The sequence below is a fragment of the Pollachius pollachius genome (genome assembly GCF_949987615.1).
Source record: "Pollachius pollachius genome assembly, chromosome: 3".
NCBI lineage: Eukaryota > Metazoa > Chordata > Actinopteri > Gadiformes > Gadidae > Pollachius > Pollachius pollachius.
In genome coordinates, this window is record NC_136936.1 from 45,040,335 (window position 1) to 45,065,381 (window position 25,047).

The 25,047-nt window shown below is 46.3% G+C and overlaps 1 protein-coding gene across 1 annotated transcript in view; it reads right to left on the reverse strand.

The window, feature by feature from the left end:
• rnf17 (ring finger protein 17) overlaps nucleotides 1-25,047 on the reverse strand; it is a gene marked incomplete at both ends in the record, with an annotated part of 35,409 nt that overhangs the window by 4,845 nt on the left and 5,517 nt on the right. Inside the window, 24 exons of the mRNA XM_079734018.1 lie at nucleotides 81-200; nucleotides 403-566; nucleotides 2,217-2,328; nucleotides 2,744-2,924; nucleotides 3,081-3,202; nucleotides 3,449-3,536; nucleotides 3,722-3,834; nucleotides 3,945-4,089; nucleotides 4,483-4,713; nucleotides 5,094-5,208; nucleotides 5,347-5,464; nucleotides 6,227-6,342; nucleotides 6,597-6,762; nucleotides 6,984-7,110; nucleotides 10,206-10,393; nucleotides 11,479-11,620; nucleotides 11,982-12,150; nucleotides 12,334-12,507; nucleotides 12,806-12,901; nucleotides 21,627-22,030; nucleotides 22,262-22,336; nucleotides 22,455-22,531; nucleotides 22,831-22,999; nucleotides 24,514-24,617. Of these exons, the coding sequence (XP_079590144.1) occupies nucleotides 81-200; nucleotides 403-566; nucleotides 2,217-2,328; nucleotides 2,744-2,924; nucleotides 3,081-3,202; nucleotides 3,449-3,536; nucleotides 3,722-3,834; nucleotides 3,945-4,089; nucleotides 4,483-4,713; nucleotides 5,094-5,208; nucleotides 5,347-5,464; nucleotides 6,227-6,342; nucleotides 6,597-6,762; nucleotides 6,984-7,110; nucleotides 10,206-10,393; nucleotides 11,479-11,620; nucleotides 11,982-12,150; nucleotides 12,334-12,507; nucleotides 12,806-12,901; nucleotides 21,627-22,030; nucleotides 22,262-22,336; nucleotides 22,455-22,531; nucleotides 22,831-22,999; nucleotides 24,514-24,617 (3,516 nt within the window). The remainder of the gene's footprint in view (nucleotides 1-80; nucleotides 201-402; nucleotides 567-2,216; nucleotides 2,329-2,743; nucleotides 2,925-3,080; nucleotides 3,203-3,448; nucleotides 3,537-3,721; nucleotides 3,835-3,944; nucleotides 4,090-4,482; nucleotides 4,714-5,093; nucleotides 5,209-5,346; nucleotides 5,465-6,226; nucleotides 6,343-6,596; nucleotides 6,763-6,983; nucleotides 7,111-10,205; nucleotides 10,394-11,478; nucleotides 11,621-11,981; nucleotides 12,151-12,333; nucleotides 12,508-12,805; nucleotides 12,902-21,626; nucleotides 22,031-22,261; nucleotides 22,337-22,454; nucleotides 22,532-22,830; nucleotides 23,000-24,513; nucleotides 24,618-25,047) is intronic.

Below are 25,047 nucleotides of genomic sequence, written 5' to 3' on the forward strand. Positions count from 1 at the left end.
GTCTTTCCTTCTAAAAAGTCTTCAGATGGCGTCTGTTTAGAGTTCTTTAACCAGGTCCTCATCCGTCTGTGATGACTTACTGGGATGACGGCATTGAGTTGGCAGGGCATGCACAGCTGAGGAACCTCCTCACAGAGCAGCATAGGGTACACGTGCACCACAGGGATGTTCTCCACTAAGCCATAGTCCACGTAGCGCACCTACACACACACACACCTTTGTGTTTTTCTTTATACGTGTGCAGTGAGCACCTGTTATGCATGTTTGTGTCAATGTTCTGCTATAATTATTTGTGCGTGTGAGGGTCCGAAAGTGTGTATGTGCGCGAGTGTCAGAAAGTGTGTATGTTTTTTATGTTTGTATACATCAGTGGGTTAGTGAGTACACATGTACTCCTCTTACCTTGACCATCTCTCTGAGCACCTCCAGGACCTGTGCTCGGTACCAGAGCATGTCAATGCCCATCAGGGCACAGCCCAGCACAGACTTCCAAGTGTAGGGCTTATTCTGGGGGACCACCTTCATCCTGCCCTGGATCCTAGTCCTCAGCACCTCCAGCTGGCTCTCTGGTCGGACCACAACCCACCAGTGGATTATAAATAGGGATGTGACGGTAGGAAAATTTAACCTCACGGTTATTGCTACCAAAGTTATCCCGGTTTTCGGTATTATCGCGGTATTTTTAAATACCAAAAATATGCCCATCCTTCAGACTTCAGTCCTGTTAGAAGGTAGGGATGGAAAACGATCGTCGAATAGTCTGAGTCACGTAGAATATCGAATAATGAATGTGACTATCGTTATTTATTACACTGCTCTTAGTGCTGTTCAACGCTCCGTTCACTTGCATGGGCCTTCACAACTTCCGGTGGTGAATCATTTTTTGATAATTCACTGTTGCTAAGCATATAATGACCGCTATCTAGGAAAGTTGATTTTTTTTTCCTATCGTATCACTACGCAAGTAGCCCGGTAACTTATCAACCCCAGGGTCCTCGGTTGCTAAGCGACGTCAACATCTTTGGCGAACTATTTCTCTGCTGATCAACATTACGAATGCTGGTAACAAATAAATTGTAAAAAGACACACTGTGTGAAATTATTTTTTCGACGTGCCTAGTTCACCGTCATGCAGGCTGTGCTCAGTAAAATAAATAAAGAAATAGCGATCTGTTTTCAGCACATGTAGGCCTATCTGCCTAAGCCCACGTTGAAATAATTTTGATGTTGAATGTTGATGGCGCAGTTGGTGAAATAAACAGATCGATTTCATACGAATCATAAAAGCCTCTCCCTGTGTCATTGTGTGTGCGTGTATCCGAGGTGCGTGTGTGCGTGGGCGGTTCTTGATTGACCCGATTATCTAATATTATTCAAATACTTCTCAGTGAATATTGAATAGTATTTTTGGCAGAAATGCACATCCCTATTAGAAGGCTGATGGATGTCTTGAGCGCTGTCGTCTCCTCCTTCCACCATGATTCCAACTTCAAGAATCTTAAAAACATTATGTTGTAGGCTACACAGTGCGCCTGCGTGGCAACTTCAGGAGACTCGGATGAAGCGCTGTGAAGGATTTAAGAACACGGTTTCCACACCGCGGGCGCGGTTATCCACCACGATAATCATTTTATTTGAAATGAAAACTGAAATTTTTATTGACAACATTTTTATCATGGTTTACCGTTAGACCGGTAACCGTTACATCCCTTATTATAAATATAAATAATATTCAGTCATTACATCCAAGGCAACCTACTGCTCTTCATTGGGGAATTTCAACTTCCTTTCAGAAAAAATGGGTTGTGTCTTGAGCCAGATTAGGTCATACCTGTGTGTAGTGTCTGGAGGTAGATGAGGTCATACCTGTGTGTAGTGTCTGGAGGTAGATGAGGTCATACCTGTGTGTAGTGTCTGGAGGTAGATGAGGTCATACCTGTGTGTCTGGAGGTAGATGAGGTCATACCTGTGTGTCTGGAGGTAGATGAGGTCATACCTGTGTGTCTGGAGGTAGATGAGGTCATACCTGTGTGTCTGGAGGTAGATGAGGTCATACCTGTGTGTCTGGAGGTAGATGAGGTCATACCTGTGTGTCTGGAGGTAGATGAGGTCATACCTGTGTGTAGTGTCTGGAGGTAGATGAGGTCATACCTGTGTGTAGTGTCTGGAGGTAGATGAGGTCATACCTGTGTGTCTGGAGGTAGATGAGGTCATACCTGTGTGTAGTGTCTGGAGGTAGATGAGGCCGTCCTCCCCGACAGCAGAGACTCTCATCCTGGTGTGACCCAGTCCTGGCAGGTCTGGAGCCCTGTACAGCTTGGTCCTCACCTGACACACACACAGACACACACACACCCAGACCCACACACCACACCTGACTTCAGTAATATCAACTCCCGTGGGAATAATATATTTTAGCCTGAAACCGTTCTCTCAAGATCACATTCTGTTTCTCTCTGAAGATCGGTATGGCCTCCAGGCCTTTTCCAAAGATGTTAAAACACTAGGAGGGAAGGATTTCCAGTTCAAGATGAACAAGGAATGCCTGTCGAATTACAAAAAGAATGGCGAGGCCCAAGGATTATACTAGAGTAGAAAGTTCAGAAACTGCATAACAAGGTTTAAGATCATAAGACTTATTAGAGAAAAATTTATTTTGCTTTACTTATTTTGCCTGAATGAAGTGAGCTTAGGAGTCACTTGGTTCTTTAATCTGATTGGCTGGAGTGATCGCCAGCCTCACCTTCTCAGCGGACTGATAGGTGCGAGGAGCCGGCTTCAGGTCGGAGTCTGCAAGGGATGAGAAGAGAGGGGCGGGGCTAGGAAGTGCAATAGATGTTGGCTGCGGAGCAGTTGCGGGGCACTTGTTTTGTGTGTCACCCCCTCCCTGATTTTCAGCTGCTGGCTGGGCCTTTGAAGCCTCACTGGAAAGAGAGAGTAGAGATGCATGTCAACACATACACCCACACCCTGACATATTTTTGCGTGTGTTTATACCTGCAGAAAATAAGCAAATAATAATTGTCCATCCTGGGGCTACTTCCACCGATTCCATCACTCTCCCACACACACACACACACCTGGGTTTTCTCTCCTTGAGCGCGACGCCCTGGCTTGTCAGAAGGCGAGCAAAGTTCACTTCTTGTCCGACTCCTATGAGGTACGACAGAATGACAGACAACGGCCTCTCCTCCGTCACCTCCTAGGAGAGGAGGAGGAAGGGATTGAACACAGCTGATGATCGATAAACATACTAAAAGTACAGTGTAGACACAGAGGCAAAGCGGCGGAGGGTGATCAAGGGCAGAGAGATAGACGGAAAGAGAGACAGACGCAAACAATTTGACCAGCTCAAGTCAGGGCTCAATGGAAAACCCCTGCTCTAGTTAGAGATGCTGTATCTCATTCTGTGTAACTAGAGTAGTTGGATGGAGGGGTGTGACCGTACTTTGATGGTCATCAGTAACGGGCCTTTGTCCAGGTGGTAGGAAAACCAGTTGCATGCTGTGGCCGTCCAGTTAGGACCCCCTGCTGGTCTGGAAGACATACACACATGGGAATATATGAGAGAGTTGGTGCACATTAACTCTCCTTCCTCCAACATTTTTCAACCACCTCGATACAGGGAAATCCCCAAAGGCTTGGGCGTGTTTGTAGCTCAAGGTCTACAGCCATATACCTCAGGTAATGTCTATAGTGCATGCGTGCGTGTGTGTTCAACCTTATGTCGGCCAGCTTACACTCCAGGGCTAGGGAGCCCTGCAGTGCGGGCTTCAGTGGTCGCAGGCTGCTCACAGGCAGCTTCACCCTGCTGCCAAAGTCACAGCGCTGAACCTACACACCACCACCACCAGGGAGGGACAAAAACCCTTAAGGATTAGTATTATTATTTAAACTAGGTGTATAGATAGGAAGTTAGTGTATTAAAAGGATGTAGGCGTGACCTCAGCGATGTTATCGGAGATGTCGGAGAGGACCTGAGCGCGCTCCCAGACTCCATTGACGAGCGCAGCGCAGAACATGTTCTCCTTCCACACCAGCTCCATGAAATCCGAGCCCTGTGCAAACTGCTGGACACACTCAGACAGCCTGAACACACACACACACACACACACACACACACACACACACACACACACACACACACACACACACACACATTACAACAAGGAATTACAGATTGAACATTAACTAAACGTGTGGAGACAAACCTCCACCACGTGTGTGTGTTGGTAGCCTTGCTCTGATAGGACAGCTCACATTGCATGTGCTCCACCGGAGCTACTGACATTTTCCTTTAAAAGAGGAGAGCCAAACCCGCCTTAAAAAATATTTTTGGGATTTATTTGACATCAACGCTTCATCAGCAGGTGTTCGCCACCCCTTCAGGCAGTCACAGGCTATGCATGCAACCCAATATACAAATGGTGTTACAGCGGGATCCCCCTTTAAGGTCGTGTGGTGAGGTGTTTCTGTACTGACCGTTCGAACAACGCGTCGTTCTCCACCAGCTGGACGTAAAAGCTGCTGGGCGAGGTGAAGTGGGTGACCTTCACCTTGATTTTCTCCAGGAAGGTGGGCAGCTGTAGCTGGGGGCAGGGCTCTGAGTCCTGACTGACAGGAGGCTGGGGGCGGGGCTCTAGGGACGCCTGCTCTTTGTCGATTGGCTGGTTCCACATGGTGGTCTCGCTGTTGATCTGGGGACTCGTATATCTGGAGAGTGGATAGAGGAAGGGAGAGAGCGGAAGAGAGGGAGGATGGGGAACATAAGGACATATATGGTAAGAGACTGGCAGAAAGGAAGTAGATGAATTAGGGACGAGTTTAATTGGCTAACTTGTGTCCTTATGCCCTATTCCCACATAGTGAACACTGAATGTCCCCTAATTGGCATAAGGAACCTGTATGTGCCGACCATTTCTATTGGATGAAGCCGTCAACAATGAAAACGGATATACATCATGGGATACAGTTAATACGTGTGCATCAGTTGTTCACTTTTACGGTGAATTATGGTTGAAAAGTAGTACACTATATGGGGTACCACATTCATACACAGAGTATCTCCGATAGAAGGTAGATGAATGACTCACCCGTCCCTGAAGCAGGCCAGGTGTTCAGCTACCAGCAGTGGCGCCAGGTCCACCTGAGGACCCTGGAGACCCCCGTCCAGCAGCCGGACCTCCAGCTGCTTGGACCGCATCTCACCTGCAGAGACAACACACCGTGCACTGTTCAGGGTGGTTCCTGTGTCTAATTAGGCTTTGGTGGTAGCAATAATCAGAAATACAATTAAAAACACACACACACACACACACTGCCGGGGGTCGTGTGAGAGAGCGTTACCTATTGCCAGGATTGTGACCGGCTTGTTGAGGACAAGGGAGGAGAACCTGTCGGAACATGCCTGGCTCCAGGTGACCCCATCAGCAGGAACTACATCAGCCAGACTACACTGGATTGCCTACACACACACACACACACAAGCACATACACACACGTAATAAATGGATGATTGTTTCAAGTGTACTCTTCACATGTGCATCGATAGTCAAACGATGCACATCTTCTATGAAGGAGAGAGGAGGTTGTGTCCCACGGTTACGGCTATGGCCATACTTTGGCCTGCGAGTGTGCTAACGAGCGATGTTGCAGGATCAAGAGCGCCGTACACCATGGCGTTACACTACAAGTGTCCGAGAAGCTTCATCCCCTTGGATGCAGCCAACAACATTAAGCGCTCCTCATACAGGGCTCCACACACACCCTGGCGGTACCATACCCACAGAAAGGCACATCCCCAACACAACACCAGATCTGAGCAGAGGACAATAATCACAAACAGGTTGGCGGGCACTGGTTAAAGCATCGCATCTTACACTCCTTAAGACTCGCTAACAAGTCCAAAACAAAATAAACAAGATTTTGGGTTCACTGACACTTTATCCAGTTATAATGACCATAAAATGTTTGAATTTAATGGTTCCTAACAAATAACAATCATATTTAATTGAAGTAAATATTCAAAGGTAAGTAATATAAAAATAGAATAAAATACGAATAGTGCAACTGCTTGAAATATACACAAGGGATAAAGGGGCATAAAGTGACAAAAGGAGGTAAAGTGACAGATCACATTAAATGACAGGATGGGGTGCATGACTGAATGAATGAATAAATTAATGATGACTGAATCAACAGGGTTATAGTGGGTGGACTGACAGACCATAGCAGGGAGGGAGAAGAACTCATCCTTGATCTTCCTCAGGTCGCTGACGGAGACAATCCCTTCATTACCCATGTCGACATACTGAACCTCCACACTCCTTCCACCCAGCATGCCTACACACACACACACACACACACACACACACACACACACACACACACACACACACAAACATATAAATATATACATATCACAATCAACACAAAAACATATATATCAATAACACACACAAAAACATACATCATGAACAAAACAGTAGACATGTAGATCAACATCTTTCTGTGTTTCTACTGAGTGTGGCCACTTACATGCCAGGGATGGGGCTTTTATTTTGAAATGCGTGCGACATAGATGGAGAGTCGCTGACCTGTGATGCGGGCCCTGTACCAGAGGTTGTCGCGGAAACGGGCAACGCAGGCCTGCATCAAAGTGGGGCAGTAGAGCTGCAGGCCCCAGCCACTCCCTGCCACCGACAAGGAGCCATAGCACGTCTGTAGCTTAGAGCTGAGGAGCTGGAACTCCATGTTGCCCACCTGTGGGGGAGGGGGAAGGAAGGAAAGAATGAAACAGAGACATGATTAAGAAAGAAGCGAAGGGAGTAAGATGACAGGGAGACATAGGGCAAGAGAGAGGCAGAGTGAAGGATGCAAGAACCTGTGTGTGTGTGTGTGTGTGTGTGTGTGTGTGTGTGTGTGTGTGTGTGTGTGTGTGTGTGTGTGTGTGTGTGTGTGTGTGTGTGTGTGTGTGTTTGTACCAGCTGTATGTAGAAGTCTTGGGGTGTGTTGATGTGTGTGACCAAGGCGCTGTGCTCTGATTGGATCCTGGGGTGGACGGGGGGGTAGAACAGAAGGGTGCTGCTGTTGGTCAACGGAGAGTAGAACCTGATGAGGAGAGAGAGGGACAGAGAGAGATGCATAGACAGACAGATTTAGAAAAGAGAGGACAGAGAACCATTTAAAAAGGTTGAGGCGTGCATCAGACTACATGTGTCTGCGTGTAGACATATTTATAAACACACTTTATAAATATATGGATAGGTGTTAGGGCTGCACAATATATCAAATTTTTATGGCGATGACGATATTGGCTTCCCACGGTGACATGTTGTGTTCTCGCGATACTTTTTTAAATAATGCTTCCACAAAAAAAGGAAAACGAAAAAAGAAACGAGCCCCGCCCATGCAGTATACGCTCTACCTCCGCTGCAAACCAAGCGCTCGCTGTACACCTGCGGTCTGCGACTGCGTGAGTACATCGGCGGCGGCGCGAAGCCTGGAAAAGACCGATTACTTTGAAAGACAAACACAATTAGGCCTACAATGTCTGAAGCAGTTGAGGTCGATAAGCTCGTCCCTCGTCGCGGATCTTCTTCCGTTATATGGGAATATTTCGGATTTAGGCCAAGTGATACAAACCAGCAAAAAACAATGTGCAAAGGGTGCCAGAGAGTTGTGGCTGCTTCGCATGGCAACACAACAAATTTATTCAGTCACCTGAAAGCACACCACAGAATCCAATATGAGGTTTGCATGAAGGCCAGAAGTGTTGCATCGGCTGCTAACATCAGCTGTCCCGGTCCCTCGTCAGCTGCAGCTCAGACTTCAATCAAGGCTAGCATGTACAGCGCAACATCATATGCCTCCAAGTCACAACGACACACAGAAATCACCAATGCAATAACTTTCCAATAAATACCGTCAGCAATGAAGGGTTTAAAAAAATGGTTAACACACTGGACAAAAAGTATGTAATACCCTCGCGAAATTATTTTTCCACAGTTGCATTACCTGCACTGTATGCAAAACGCCGAGGAGAAATAGAGAGGGATCTCACAGCTGTCGAGTACTTTGCCACTACCACTGATCTATGGTCAAGTAGAACGATGGAACCGTACATGAGCTTGACAGTTAATTTCACCGATGATGATTTTGCGATGCAGAGTAGATGCCTGCAAATGGCATTTTTCCCGCAAGACCACACTGGAGAGTTAATTGCCCAGGGACTGAGGGAAGCGATGGCCTCTTGGGGCTTGCAGGAGGAGAGACTTGTCTGCATTACAACAGACAATGGGTCCAATGTTGTCAAGGCAGCTTCTCTCAATAACTGGACTAGGCTGCAGTGCTTTGGCCACAGGCTCCATCTAGCAATAGGTGAGTTGAATAATATATTTATAAAAAGATTTAAAAAGAAAATGCTGATTGTGTTAATGTGTTTGAATACTTTTTAAGTAACAATTATATTATACAGCGACTGTTCTTATCCCTGCTAAACTAACCAAATAAATGTACTTAGTAACAGAAATGTATTCGTATATTAGATAGGCCTACAACAATGCTAATTTAATCTTGAATAATATGATTGGGGTTGTTGTTTATCAATTGTTTAAAAAGCACAAGAAGAGAAGATTTAACTTGCTTTAATTTAACATATGTATATTTCATGTTTATTTTTAGAGAACGCAATGAAAGACCCTCGAATTGACAGAGCAGTGGGTCTCTGCAAGAAGCTGGTAAGCAGCTTCTCTTACAGCTGGCGGCGTAAAAGGCAGCTAGCAGAGGCACAGAGGGAGTTGAAGCTGCCAGAGCATACGCTCAAGACCGAGTGTCCCACAAGGTGGGGATCAAGGCAGGCTATGATTTCTACAGTCCTGGAGCAGCACAAGGCCATTGCTCAAGTCTTGTCCGATGACCGAAAGGCCAGACACCTCATCCCGAGCTGGCAGGACAGACATCCTGGAGTCCATCAGTAAAGCCCTTCAACCTCTCACTGAGTTCACTGATGCACTTTCCAGCGAAAAGTACGTCAGTGTTTCCTTTGTGAAGCCTGTCCTCCACCTGTTCAGGTTCTCCATCCTTAAAGTGCAGGATGATGAGTCAGATCTCACCTGCACCATCAAGAATAAAATCATGACCTACTTGGACGGAAGTCCAACGACCCTCTCACACAGGAACTGCTAAATGTGGCCTCTTCGCTGGATCCCCGGTTCAAGCTAAGCTACACCAGTGAGGACGATGTTGGACTAATCCAAACCCGGCTGATTTTGGAGATGGGGAGGACTGCACATGCAGCCATGACAGTAGGTATTTATAATGAATAAATACAACATTTAATACAAATTAATTACATTAAGTGGATTACATTTATGAATATAATCAAGCAATGTTAAATTTGTTTTGTTCTAGATCATTGATACTCATATTTTTCACTTTTCAAGGAGTTGGGCCAAACTGATCCCCATGGTGAGACTGCTGAGGATGTCACACATCCAAAAAAGAAAAAGACCTTGGGGAGCTTCTTCAAGACCACTGAGGGAACCACACGAGACCCTCTCCCGAGCAGCAACAACAGGCTATAGCCTCTGAGCTACAGTCTTACCTACAGTCAGGTAACCTAGACACTGAGGAGGACCCGCTGAGCTGGTGGAGGGAACACCAGCGACTCTACCCACGACTCGCAAAGCTGGCAAAAAAGTACTTGTGCATCCCGGCTACAAGTTCCCCTTTAGAGAGGGTTTTTAGCACTGGGGGAAATGTGGTGACCTGCCTTCGCTCATCCCTCAAGCCAGAAAATGTTGACAGGCTGGTGTTTCTTGCCAAAAACCTGTAAACTCTAAGGCAGTGCCCTTTCTGCATAGTCCTGCATTTAATTGTTTTAATTTTTTTTTTCGCTTCTAGGAGGTCACGTGAATAATAACCTATTTTACAAGTTCAACATAAATCGTTTACAATTTAAACATTGTAGAATCTTTGCCCTGTTGTTTTAAGTTGGTGTTATGTTAATGTTATGTATTCAAGTTTATGTTATATATTGTGTTATGTTATGTATTCAAGTTTCCGTGAATGTTCAATAAAAAAATGTATCACTAAAATCAATGAATAATCGTGGTAAATAATCGTGATATCAATATTGATCCAAATAATCGTGATAATCATTTTGGCAATAATCGTGCAGCCCTAATAGGTGTATATTCACACACCTGGCCACGTCTATGAATACCAGGAACTCTCGGACGGACACAGGACAGATGATGGTGGGGTCCATGGCGGGCTTCCGGAGGTCCACCAGCAGGTAGTCTCTCTCCCGGGAGAAGAGCTGCAACTGCACCACCGCAGGGCCCACAGCCCGACGAAACGCATGCCGGGCCTCCTTACCCCAACCGCTCTTCTACACGCACAGGCAAACACAATCTCACACACACGTTATCCGCACCTTACCGGTAAACAACGGAAAACCAGCCAACCCTAGCATGAGGTCACTTTGAATTGGTGTAGCTCATGCGCAAGGTCAATTTGAGTTAGCATAGCTTTAAGGTGGGATCTGCTTTAGTCAGCGTAGCTTGAGCTTGAGGTAAGTTTGAGAAAACGTAGCTTTAGCCTGAGGTCTGTTTGAGTTAGTGCAGCTTAAAAGTGAGGTCTTTCCACGTTAGCGTAGCTTAAGGTGTGTCTGTTAAGGTACGGCCACACCAAATGCGTTACTAGCGTTGGATAACGCGTGTAACGCGCCTAACCTGCCACTTGATCATTGTGTGTCACAAAAATGGTTCAAGGCGCCTAACGTGCCTACGCAGCCACCATCGCTGCGCTGTATTTAGGAGTCTGAGGTAGGAAACCAAAACGCCGCCGTGTTTGGGTGCATGATACAGTTTTGATCGGGATAGATTAAATAATCTCGGATATAAACAACAATAATCGGGTTAAATAACTTCACATGGTGTGTCTGGTGTGTTTCCAGCATTCGTAGTGTTGATCAGCAGAGAAATAGTACGCCAAAGACGTTGAGTTTGCTTAGCAACCAAAGACGCTGCCCATGCAAGTGAATGGAGCGTTCCCTCTTCGTCATAACTATCAAACCAAACATCCTTCACATTCATCGAGCGAACATTATGAAAGTAAAATGCACATTTCTCGTTAAAAGTTTTTACCTAAACACTTTTAATGGCGTAACTATGTTACTATTTCCACCCAGAATAAAGAGTAAGATGTCCGCCATGTGCTTCTGTGCAAGCGTCACGCGTTAAAATTTCAATTTTTTGAACTCGGCGCGTTGGTGCGTTTACGTGTGTCATTACGTGCATCTGCCGCATCTAACGCCCCTAACGCGCTGCTTTAACGCGTGTTACGCATCTACGCGCCTAAACCAATGGTTCCATATGCAAAAATGCCGCCCCTAACGCGAGTAACGCGTTTGGTGTGGCCATACCTTTAGAGTTGGTCAGTTTCATCAAGTCATAAGCATGAGGTGCACGTTACCAGATCAGCAGGCACCAGGTCTTTGAGGGAACACCTGATGGCAAAGGGAGTCCAGCCACTCAGCTCCATCTTCATGTTGTCATCCATCTTCCTTAGGTGCTCCATCACCACAGACAACTTGTCCATTCCCTCCCCTAGCTCACTGTGGAGGAACAAGGACAGACGGATGACAAACGGAACAAGACTAACCTATGAATGCTTTTGTTGCAACAATATCACACTAAAAGTATATGAGATGGTTTATTAAAAACAGAACTGGGGGAACTGTAATGTTGCGAAAGAGAGGGGAATATAATGAGGCGAGGCAATGTGCAGCCTCTAGGGCTGCGCTATACAGATTAGTATAGAGATGCCATTTATGTATACTAGTATTTTATCAAAGGCATTTTACAATACCATGAGTGTAAACATAATTGCCGTGGGTAGCCCCATTAAATATCGGAACCTGTAACCATAGCAATGCCTGCGCGAATGTGTGTGACAGTGTGCGTGCGTGTACACACATGTTCAGGTTGACGGTACTTTTAACGCCGTGGTCCTGTAAGAACAGGCTTGCACTGGTCAGCAGGTGGGCGGGGCAGGAAGTGACATCATCCATTCCTATCTTGGAGAGACGGACGACCGTCCCTCGACACCACCGATGGACTTTATCATTAACCAGCACCTGGGCGCCTGGAGAGCATGCAAGCACACCATTATTTTTCTATAGAAAACATCTCCACCTATAATAGAACACTCACATAGGCATGCCAGGTCTGTAAGCTGCAATAGGGCATTGTAAAAATGAATGAGTAGAAGAACATTTGGAGCATGAAGCGTCCTTTGGATATAACGTCTATCCAATACACAACATACCCGTCTCCAGCGTGTCTCCGTAGGTGAAGAAGCTGGAGGCTCTGGAGCTCAGCTGGTTGATCTTCTGAGACAACATGGCCGCCTCTCTCTGATCCGCCACATAACGCACATAGAAGTGGTTAGGATTCAACACATAGGTCACCTCCACCCACTGATATAAGGAGGCATTGGAGACTGGGGGAAGAGAAAGAAAGAGAAAGTGGGATAGAGGTAGAGAGGGAGAGAGGAAGAGGGGGGGAAACAGAGGGGCAGGGGGAGAGAGGGACAGAATCATTGCCCCTTTAATACATGATTTTTAACTAGAAGTAACATTGCTTTAATGCAATGTGAGGAACTTAAGCCCATATGTTGGAACATATGTTTGGTTTATAATGTTATGAAATTATGTTTTTTTTGCCAACTATTAAAAAGAAAATACTCTGTATTCAGTATTCCTTCCATATGGTCATGTATAACAGCGCTACGCCCCTACCAGGCCCTTGTTTGAGCGGCGCAATTGCCAATCGAGTCTTCTTCTTCTGGGTCCTCCACTTGTTATTGGCCAGTTCAGGGCCAGTGGGCGGCGGAGCTGTTGCACAATGTAAACAGTTCCGTCAAGAGAAGGTTTTACATAGAGATGCGTTGCATTCAGTCATGTCGCGGCCAACTGTCCCAAATACCAACAATTGTATAAATGACTGTAATTATAAACTCTCAAATATTGCCAAATTGTAAATAAATGTTCTTGTCACTTAACATCACTGCGAATAAACCCATCATTTACCAATTGAAATCAAACAAAATGACACTCACAGCTTGGAGGATGTAGTTTTGGTGCTTTATCTAGATATAGGCCGGTATATTATCTAATCTTATCAACTCTGCTTATCGATTCAGTACTTCAAAAGGTACTCTTATCGGTTCTTTGTGAATAAAAGATATGGGGTATGCATGCAGCATAGCTGCAAAAAGGTCCAGTGTTTCCCCTATATGCAGCGGTCGAGTTGTAAAAAAAAGCCAGGGGGGATGGTGGATTTTAACTTTTAGGGACAGATCATTTCTGCTGATAACAGAGCATATGGTGGGAGACCAACGGTGTGATAATTATTATTATATTATTAGATATTTTTTGGGATAAAATAAGAGCGATGACTACTGTCATCGCTCTTATTTTAGCTCCAAAAGCGCAGCTCATCGGACGCATCACATGATACGAGGCATGCATCACTTTTACGATTTTAAAAACTGATTCATTTACATTTACATTTTACATTTACATTTAGGGCATTTAGCAGACGCTTTTATCCGAAGCGACTTACAATAAGTGCATTTGTTACAATAAGTACATTTGTCATAAGAAGTGAAACAATATATCGCTGTCGGTACAGTAAAGATGTTCATAGAACCAAGTGCAAGTATTACAATCGCTAGGCTAACCCATTCCCCGTGTAAAGCAATGATAGCAGCTACTGTAGATGCTACACAATTAAGTACCTTGAATAAGTGCAATGTACAAGTGCCAGGACGTACAGCGATGACGTCTGGTACCGCCATCGCTAAGAGCAAGCAAAGGTCGATCAGCGAAGTCACAACTTTTCTCTGTTTTGGGACCTCAGTGGTGGAACGAGCTCCCTACCGATGTCAGGATCGCAGAGTCGCTCACCAGCTTCCGCAAAAGTCTCAAAACTCACCTGTTCAGAGTTCACCTCGACTCTGCATAGAAACCAATGCACAGCCACCATTGAATGTTGAACGTCCTGGCACTTGTACATTGCACTTATTCAAGGTACTTAATTGTGTAGCATCTACAGTAGCTGCTATCATTGCTTTACACGGGGAATGGGTTAGCCTAGCGATTGTAATACTTGCACTTGGTTCTATGAACATCTTTACTGTACCTGTTCTGCCCCTGGCATTGAAAGTCATATCTGTTGCTGGTATTAAAAACGCACCGTCATTATGTCAGCAGCTAACAGTAAAAACAAAGAAAATGGAGATAATAAGTCCGTGAGCTCTCGCTCTTCCGGTACATCGTCCAGCTCAAAGATGTCTAGCGCTGCTTCAAAAGCTGAAGCAGCGCAAGCTAGAGCGGCACATTCAAAAAGGGAAATTGAATTAAAGGTAGAGCAAGCACGGATTAATGCCAATCTTGATGCATTAAACGAAGAGAAAGAAAAAGATGCTGCCATAGCGGAGGCTGATTCTCTGATGGCTGGTATGAGAGAACAGTGGTTCGAAGTGGTCAGTGAGGCTGCCAATAAAGTATCAAAAAAAAGCAAAGAAGAGCGTACTGCTGCTTACGTGGCAGAGCAAGCCAGTATAACTGCAGTTAATTCGCCAGCCAATATAAATGGTGACAATCCCACATTACCAAACCCACAAAGCATCAGCCAAGCCCAAGACACCACTGCTGATGAGACTACGTCATTCTACGCATCTCAAGTGTCGCATTATAGAGAGACTACACCTGACTACACACCGCAAGTCCCTCATCATATTAAAGCGTCGCCACATTATAGCCTAAATAAGCCTTTGCCATCCCCTGTACATCAGCCTGTCCATGGAGCGCCCTGTAGAGTTGGATGCGACCACTGTCAAACCACCAATGACCTCGCTAAATATCTGGCCCGCAGCCACCTCGTGACATCAGGACTCACTGTATACGATGAACAACCAATGAACTACTGGTCATGGAAAATGTCGTTCCATAGTGCTATTGACAACCTGGACTTGTCTGCTGGAGAACAGCTCGACCTTCTCACCAAGTATCTCGGAAAAGAGTCAGCAGAACAGGTTAAAGGGATTAAATCGGTCAATATCAGCCACCCCCCTACTGGATTGACTATGGCATGGGAGCGGCTCAACGAGCTATACGGCTCACCGGAGGCCGTCGAACAGGCCCTCTTTGGTAAACCGGAAAACTTCCCCAAAATCACAACAAAGGATCCACAGAGACTTCGAGATTTAGCAGATCTGTTGTCAGAGCTGGAAGCAGCTAAACAAGATGGCTACTTCACCGGTCTTTCATACTTGGACACTTCAAGAGGAGTCAATCCTATCATTGAGAAACTCCCACACAACATTCAGGAAAAGTGGATCTATTTCGGACCACGATACAAACGTGACCATTCGGTCAGTTTCCCTCCTTTCTCTGTGTTTGTCGACTTCATTCGCAATGAAGCAAAAGCACGTACAGACCCAAGCTTCAACCTCTTCACACAAGTTCCAGCAGAGAAAAAGAACAAGTGGGAGAGGCCTATGAAGGCGCCTGTATACATTCACAAGACCCAAGTCTCTTCAGTGGACAAGCCTGAGTCAAGAGTAGGTAACAAACCAGCGGACCCAAGCAAACACTGCCCCCTACATGGAAAGCCTCACCCCCTGATAAAATGCAGAGGCTTTCGAGAAAAGAGTTTAGAGGAACGCAAACAGTTACTCAAACAACACTACATCTGCTTTCGCTGTTGCTCCTCCACAGAGCATCTCGCCAGGAACTGCTCCGCCGATGTCAAATGTATGGAATGTGAGAGCACCAACCACACGACAGCACTACACCCTGGACCAGCAACCTGGAAGTCCAATTCGTCCCCTCCCGCTTCAGAGCATAGCGGGGAAGAGGACAAAGCGGAGGCCCAGGAGGTCACTTTGAGGTGCACTCAAGTGTGTGGCGAAGGATTAAGTGCGAGAGCCTGTGCTAAGATCTGCCTCGTCAGTGTGTACCCCACTGGACACAGACAGGAGTCCAAGAGGATGTACGCATTACTCGATAATCAAAGTAACCGCTCCCTTGCACGTTCAGAGTTCTTTGATGTCTTTAAGATCTCTGGGTGCTCCTACGAATACACTCTCAAGACATGTGCAGGGCTTAAAGAGACAGCGGGGAGAAGAGTCATCGGTTACACTATCGAGTCACTGGACAAGAAACTTAGCTTTCCTCTACTTACGCTTCTCGAATGCAACGAAGTCCCTGACAATCGAGCTGAGATACCTACCCCGGACGCCGCACGCCACCATACTCACCTGAAACGTATTGCAGATGAAATACCACCTCTCGATCCTGATGCTAACGTACTCCTCCTTCTGGGAAGAGACATTCTGAGGTTACACAAGGTCAGGGATCAGATTAATGGTCCAGGCAATGCACCCTTTGCCCAAAGACTGGACCTAGGGTGGGTCGTCATCGGTGACGTTTGCCTTGGAGGTGCACACAGATCACCACAGGTGAACAGCTATAAAACATCCATCCTAGAGAACGGTCGTGCTACCCATCTACAGCCATGCAACAACCAAATCAAAGTTAAAGAGGTTTTCAGTCAAGCACCTACATATCAAAACCATCCAGTACCTACCTTCGCATATAGCTTAGGAAAGCTAGCAGAAGACAGCTTAGGCCAAGCCATCTTCACTCGTACTGCTGATGATCACACACTTGCACCTTCTATGGAGGATCTAGAGTTCCTTCACATCATGGATGGTGAGTTCCACCAAGACAGCTCCAAAAGCTGGGTCGGACCTCTGCCTTTCCGATCCCCAAGACAACGGCTGCCCAACAACAGGAGACAAGCGCATGACCGCCTCCTCTCGCTCCGCCGCACTCTGGAAAAACAACCGCAGATGAAGGCCCACTTTCTAGAGTTCATGCAGAACATGCTTAGCAGAGGACATGCAGAGATCGCTCCACCCCTGCAAGTAGGGAAGGAATGCTGGTACTTACCCCTGTTCAGCGTGTACCATCCCAAAAAGCCGGACAAGATCAGAGTGGTCTTCGACAGCAGCGCATCACATGAAGGAGTCTCACTCAACGATGTCCTGCTCACCGGCCCGGACCTGAACAACAGCCTGCTAGGCTAACTTATGAGGTTCAGGAAGGAGCAAGTAGCCATTACGGCTGACATCGAACACATGTTCCACTGCTTCGTGGTGAAGGAAGACCACAGGGACTATCTCCGCTTCCTATGGTACAGGGACAATGATCCTACCTGCAATGTCGTGGACTACCGGATGCGAGTGCACCTTTTTGGGAACAGTCCTTCTCCTGCTGTGGCCGTGTACGGTCTGAGAAGAGCGGCCAAAGAAGCAGAGACAGAGTATGGCAGTGACGCAAGAAGACTCATTGAATGTGAGTTCTATGTTGACGATGCTTTGAAGTCGTTCGCTACTGAGGAAGAGGCCATCAGCGTTCTTGGAAGAACACAGAAGATGCTTTCAGCCTCTAACCTCAGGTTGCACAAGATTGCATCAAATCGACCAGCAGTCATTCACGCATTCCCACCTCAAGATTGCTCCAAAGACGTCAACAACTTGGATCTCTTTGTCGATGACCTGCCAGTCCAACGTAGTCTTTGATTGTCTTGGAACATGCGAGCAGACACCTTCACATTCCAGATTGAAAACGACAAAAAGCCATTCACTCGCAGAGGGGTGCTGTCAACCGTAAACAGTCTATATGACCCTCTAGGGTTTGTTGCAACGGTCTCTGTTCACGGAACGCTGATACTCAGAGAGCTCACCACGCAGGCAGAGGATTGGGACTCACCACTCCCAAAAAACATGGAGATCGAGTGGGCAAGATGGAAAGAGTCGCTTCAGGACTTACAGGACCTCCAGATACCTCGTCCTTACACGTCCCTCTCTACCGCAGGTGCACAAGTAAGAGAACTCTGTGTTTTTGCAGATTCATCGGTGAAAGCTGTCGCAGCTGTGGCCTACATTAAGGTGACGAACCACGAAAACCAACCCGAGGTTGGCTTTGTCTTCGGGAAGGCAAAGCTGGCGCCTCAGCCTGACCTCACTATCCCAAGACTAGAGTTGTGCGCTGCTGTACTTGCTGTGGAGATAGCCGAGCTGATAGTTGAAGAGATGGATGTCACATTCAACAACATCACATACTACACAGATAGCAAGGTTGTCTTGGGATACATCCACAACAAGTCGAGGAGATTCTATGTGTTTGTGCATAACAGGGTTCAACGTATCCGTCAATCACTCTGTCTCGGCCAGTGGAAGTACGTCCGTACAGACCTTAATCCAGCCGACGTTGGAACAAGAACAGCTACTCCAGCCCTCCTACGCAGCACAACATGGCTCACCGGGCCAGACTTTCTTACGAGTGAATCCTTGTCCACGCCTGAAACTGAAGAGAGCTACGACCTCATCGATCCTTCCTCTGACTCTGAAGTACGTCCTCAGGTGACCACAAGTATCACACATGCAGCCATAGGTATGGTTCATCCTCAACGCTTTGAACGCTTCTCTAAGTTCAGCACTCTCGTCACAGCAGTTGCACACCTGATCCATGTATTACACTCCTTCATCCGCCCTGTGCAAGGCGAGTGCCAAGGGTGGCACATCTGTCGTCCTACAGAGGAAGAGCTGGCGAGAGCTAAAGTGTGCATCATGAGGAGTGTTCAGAACCATTGTTATGCAGAAGAGCTGAAGTGCATAGCCAAAGGGTTCCCCATTCCATCCTCCAGCAGCTTCTGGAAGTTGCATCCTCTCCAAGACCCAGATCAACTCCTAAGAGTAGGAGGACGCACAGCACAAGCAGGTTTAAACATGAATGAAACACACCCCATCATCATCCCTGGCCAGTATCATCTGGCGACTCTGCTGGTGTGTCACTATCACGAGGCTGTGAAACACCAGGGAAGACATCTTACTGAAGGTGCAATACGGGCTGCTGGTTTCTGGCTGGTGGGAGCAAAACGCTGTATCGGCAGTCTGCTGTACAGATGCGTCACCTGCAGGAAACTGCGAGGAAAAACCGAACATAAACAGATGGCCGATCTGCCAGCAGAACGACTCCAAGTAGCACCTCCATTCACCTACGTCGGTGTTGATGTTTTTGGGCCATGGGAAGTCGTCTCACGCCGCACAAGAGGAGGACACGCTAACTCTAAACGATGGGCTGTGATGTTCTCATGCATGAGTTCAAGGGCAGTTCATATTGAAGTGATCGAGTCAATGAGCACCAGCAGCTTCATCAACGCTTTGAGAAGGTTCTTTGCCATCAGGGACCCCGCAAAACAGATTCGGTCCGACAGTTGCACGAACTTCGTCGGCGCTTCCCGAGAGCTGGAGATGGACAAGACAAGTCCTACTTTCCAGAAAGTGGAAAAGTACCTGAGCACTCAGAGTTGCACCTGGGTGTTTAATCCGCCCCACGCATCCCACATGGGGGGAGCGTGGGAACGTATGATTGGCATCGCTCGCCGTATACTGGATTGTATGCTGTTGGAAGAAAGGAAATCTCGTCTGACCTATGAAGTTCTCACAACATTCATGTCCGAGGTAACTGCTGTCATGAACGCGAGACCACTCATCCCAGTGTCATCAGATCCGGAGTCGCCTCTCATCTTCACCCCAGCAATGCTCCTGACCCTCAAAACAGGTTCTACTCCTCCTCCTCCTCCTCCTGGCCACTTTGATGAGGCAGATCTCTTCAAAGAGGAATGGAAGCAAGTTCAAAGCCTAGCTGACATCTTTTGGAGCAGATGGAGGCGTGAATATGTCAAAACCCTGCAGCTACGTCACAAGTGGCAAGGAAAGAAGCCTTGTCTCCAAGAAGGGGACATCATTCTCTTAAAAGATAGTCAAGCAAAGAGAGATGAATGGCCCATGGGCATTCTCACCAAGACCTTTCCAGGAGAAGATGGACTAGTTCGGAAAGTTGAAGTGGAAGCCGTCAAAGGTGGAACCAAGAAGACGTTCTTTCGTCCTGTTACAGAAGTTGTTCTGCTTCTGTCTCCTAAGACTGATTCTGTTAATTAATGTAGAGTCTTGTAAGACCCTAAGTGGGGAGTGTTCTGCCCCTGGCATTGAAAGTGTGCTTTTTGTAATGTATGTGGCATAGGTGCCTGTACCTTTAAGAGGGAATGCTCTAAGGGAGGGGCTACTAGTTAGGTGACCGGAAGTCACAAGCACGTTATTCACATAGAGAGCATGCAGGATCGACAGCTTGATCAGCTCTTCCATTAAGATGCAGTTCTACATCTTCTTGTTTGTTAAAGCAACGTCTGTAAGTATTATCTTTATTTTCCATGTGTTGAATGAAATTACCATTAAACTACATGAGTAATCCTCAACACGCTGTGGAGTTTTTTGGGAAACGTTTAACTGAGTGGATAGTTAGCTTGCTTGGCTAGCGAGCCCATTACAGTACCGACAGCGATATATTGTTTCACTTCTTATGACAAATGTACTTATTGTAACAAATGCACTTATTGTAAGTCGCTTTGGATAAAAGCGTCTGCTAAATGTCTGCCCTAAATGTAAATGTAAGTAACCAAGAGAACCAGCTACAACATTGTTTTCATCCAAACAAGCCGTCTTTAGCGAACGGTGAATTGCATTGGCTTCTATGAGCTGTCGGCTCTCAGCCGCGAGCTTAGGGACCGTCTGCAAAGTGCAAAACTGAAAACGACCACAATGGTAAAATTTCAAAAGCGTCGACATTGACTCTAGAGCCCCAAAACTCGTTCCATAGAGGCATGGCCTCTTTATGGTCCTACTACAACCTTTAGTTTTGAAAAGTATATATCTCTTATTTTTGAGGATTCTTTATTTAATTTCAATAGCGTTGCCACTATTGACTAGATCCCCAAAACGTTTTCCATATGCATGGGCTCTTTATGGTCTTACTGCAACCTTAAGTTTTGAAAAATATATGTACTTATTTTTAAGGAATTCCTTTTTAGCAAAAATGTCAATATACATTTTTTTAGCAACAATTTCAGTAGCGTCGCCATTATTGACTCTAGAGCCCCAAAACTTGTTCAATAGAGGCATGGCCTCTTTATGGTCCAACCTTTGTGATGGGGAGAGGGGAGGGAGTGGGAGGATGCATTGGTTTGAGGCACAGACCTTTTCGATTGTTGTAGTATTTGTGTTATGTGATTTTACTGTATAGGGTGGTTGTTGATATAATATATTTTTTGTTAAATAAATGTAAATAATGGTTTTAAAGATTATACTTGTAATATGTTCAATCTCTCCATATTTCCCCTGCTCATTACTGTGCACAAATGTACTGTATGTATGTTGCCGGCAGACACACAGAAACCTCCCGGCAGGGTGCGCTTTGTGAGCAAACCAAACTATTTGCGACTGGAAAAAAAAACATTTCACATCCGCTGCTGCAACTCCATCCTAGGGGAAACACTGAGGTCTCAAGCATTATTTTAACTGAAATCCAATTTAATGGAGAAAAGTTAGTGATGACTTGAAATGCATTTTGTGCAGATCGTGTTGGATAAAACAAATCTGCTAAATGATGTGATGCAAGTGTAAATAGGGGCAGTAGGAAACACACACACCCTCACAGCGCTGCTCTCCCTCCTCCTCCTCCTCCTCCTCCTCCTCGATGAAGCCCTCTATGATGACGTCAGCGATGAGGGGGCAGGGAGCAGCAGGTTTGACTGGGTTCAGAGCTTCCGTCTTGGGCTTGGGACAGGTGGTCGGCTCTGACCGGCTGCCATTCACCGTGAGGCTCGCCTGCTCCTCTCTGGAGCTCCTTACCATCACCGGAGGAGGTCCAGCATGCTGCTCCTTCTCTCTGTGAGGTGAACCCGCCACCTCTTTCTTTGGAGAACCCTTCACCTCCTTTACTGCAGGGGGTTTCCACCGCAGCGCCTCAGCCTTTGGGAGAGTGGACCTACCCCTCGTTGGCAGGGGTCTGGCAGCCTGCTGCCCCGGCAGGCTGATTTGGAAGACAGTTAGTCTTTAAAAAAGATTTTATTACTAAACTGGATTAGAATACCATCATACTGTGACACTTTTCGTTAATAAATAGCCAGATTAGATGATAAGGGTTACCAAATGTGTGTGTGTGTGTGTGTGTGTGTGTGTGTGTGTGTGTGTGTGTGTGTGTGTGTGTGTGTGTGTGTGTGTGTGTGTGTGTGTGTGTGTGTGTGTGTGTGTGTGTGTGTGTGTGTGTGTGTGTCTCTCTCACGGTTTGGGAGGTCCAGTTCTGAGTTTGAGAGACACGTTGAGACAGTCAGACAGACTGTCAGTCTGGAGCACACAGCTGTTAACACATGCTAAATACAGTTAGGATCACACAATTGATATGCTTAATGCAGTTAGGAACACGCATTTTATACACTACACACAGTTAGGAACACAGTCAGTATCACATGATCTACCTGAGTCCTGATCCCATGGTGACGCAGCTCAGATCATAACTTTCCCTGATCACAGGTGCCTGCAGGGTTTCCAATACCTGGAACACACAAACACACACACACACACACACACACACACACACACACACACACACACACACACACACACACACACACACACACACACACACTTTATATTATCCCTAGAAGGTTCCTATCTACTCATCAAGTAGTAGAAGTATCCTAATAAGGACAGGATTCCAGAAACGCCAAAGCCATATCCAAAGATATCATGGTGACAGGAAGCCTCCTCAATATAGAGCTAACCAGAGTGGCTTCTATCCCATAGTGATCAGGACAGAGGTTCTGAGCCTCGTTGAGTTCTGGTGCTCCATACCTCGCGTAGGTCACAGTAGAGCTCAAGGGAAGGGTGGAGCCGGACCTGGCGAGCCTTCTTCATGGCAATTTCCACTGCCTCAATCCTCTTCTGGACCCGTCCCAACTGCACCTCGCTGCTGGGGAAGTGAACCTCCGTCGCCTTCAACTCACTCAGCAGCACCTCCTGCCTGTTGGGCCCCGGAAATACACACGTGGTAAAAAATGTAGTCTTAAGGTACGGCCACACTGAACGCGTTACGCGACTTAGAGGCGTTGAAAATCAGCATTTTTGCATAGGGAACCATTGGTTTAGGCGCGTAGATGCGTTACACACGCTAAAGCAGCGCGTTAGATGCGTTTTATGCACCTAAATAACGCGCCCAACACACCAACGAGCCAATCAGTGTTGAGCTTGACCTGACAGACTCTCACTGGCAGAGAGACGGAGGACGCACAGAAGCAGAAAGAACATGGACGACCAAGTCATTGTTTAAGTGTGTGCTGAAACGATAAAGAGGTGGTGAAACTCACCCAGCTATGAGCGTCTACGGAGGATGTCATGCACTAGAGTTTAGATTCTCTGCCCGAGCCCGAGCCCAAGCCGACCCGCGGGCCGGGTCGGGCCATTATTCCCACCACTATCCTCGGGCCAGGCCTTTGATCGGGCGTTTTTTTTTTTGTTGTTGTTAATCATTGCTTTATTGGCCTACTCTGAGGAGAAATCTATGCCATCAACAGAAATATTATAGGCCTTTATTACACAGGTCTTCTCAATGCCCTGGAACGCTCCGTTCACTTGCATGGGTAGTAGTCTGGTAACTTGTCAACCCCAGCGCCTTCGGTTGCTAAGCGACGTCAACGTCTTTCGCGGGCTATTTCTCTGCTAATCAACACTACGAATGCTGGTGACGAATAAATTGTAAAAAGACACACCATGTGAAGTTATTTTCGTTTTGGCAAGTAGCCGTGTAATAAGCGGGATAATGTATATAACGTTGCCGGTCATTATCAAAAATAAGCCCCTTCAGGGCGAAGTAAGACACCCGCTGGGCGGGCTTACCTAGCTGCGTAGGCGCGTTGAACCATTTTTGTAACACACAATGATCAAACGTCAGGTTAGGCGCGTTACGCGTTGAGTGTGGCCGTACCTTTATTGACGCATTTTAATTAGTTAACATTTTTCTATTCCTGGTGGTTTCAATACGGTAGACGATGATACTAGGCAAGGTGATTTTCAATTATTTAACAGCAACATCAAAGTCTTATTGCTTAGCCTATTGCAAGGTCATATATGATGCAAACCATTTTATTCACACAAGTAACATGACAAAATGACATGTAGTGGTGACATGCATTGCCTTTGTGAAGAAAAAATAAAGATGTGAAAAAGCAGAGCAGGCACGTCACAGACGAGTTATTGACGATCGACAACTCGTATCAATCCCTGGTTAATACAGCGCTTGGAATATAAATACAACTTTATCAAACGCAATACTAAGCCTGCGATTGATGCTTATATTTATATTTAAGGATGGAATCAAGCCAAGCAGAATGATGTTTTTCTGTCCGGCAGAAAGAGACATGACAGCTGGATGACAATCTTCGTTCTGACAACCTTCTGGTTCCAATGATACTTTCTGTACTTTTTTTTTCTGTACCTCATGAAGGAAGTGTTTGGTAGTGTCTCTCAGATAGTTTATACCTCTTGAAGAGGAGCTGGTTAGCTTGGAACACAGATTCATTGACCTCGATCTGCATCCTCTCCTTGTCTCTCTTGGCCTGGATGGACTGTCCTAACACCAGTTTCTGGACAGAGAACACACAAATGACCCTACCATCAGAACACCACATCACCACGCACATTTCATAGTCATATTGCAGCATTAACCAGTCTTCGGGCCATTTTTGGCCATTTTTTAGTTTTTGCACTGCGCCTACTCTAGAGAGCACTGCTTCTTCATAGTATGACCTTAAATCACATACTTGGTCTCTTTGGAAAGCTGAGAACCTGTAGAATTGTATGACATTATCAGAATAACTTTCATGTACTGACACAGTGCTGGGAAGGCTACAATATTGTTTTTCCTTCCACCCGTTTACACACACCTCTAAAACCAAGCTGATTGTAGTACCCTGGGTAACTCCATATCCCTTGGAAACACTACTGAGCCCTAGCCCTAGAGATGCTGTGTGTAAAAGCAGATTAACAAAGCATAAAAGATAAAGTCTCCAGCTC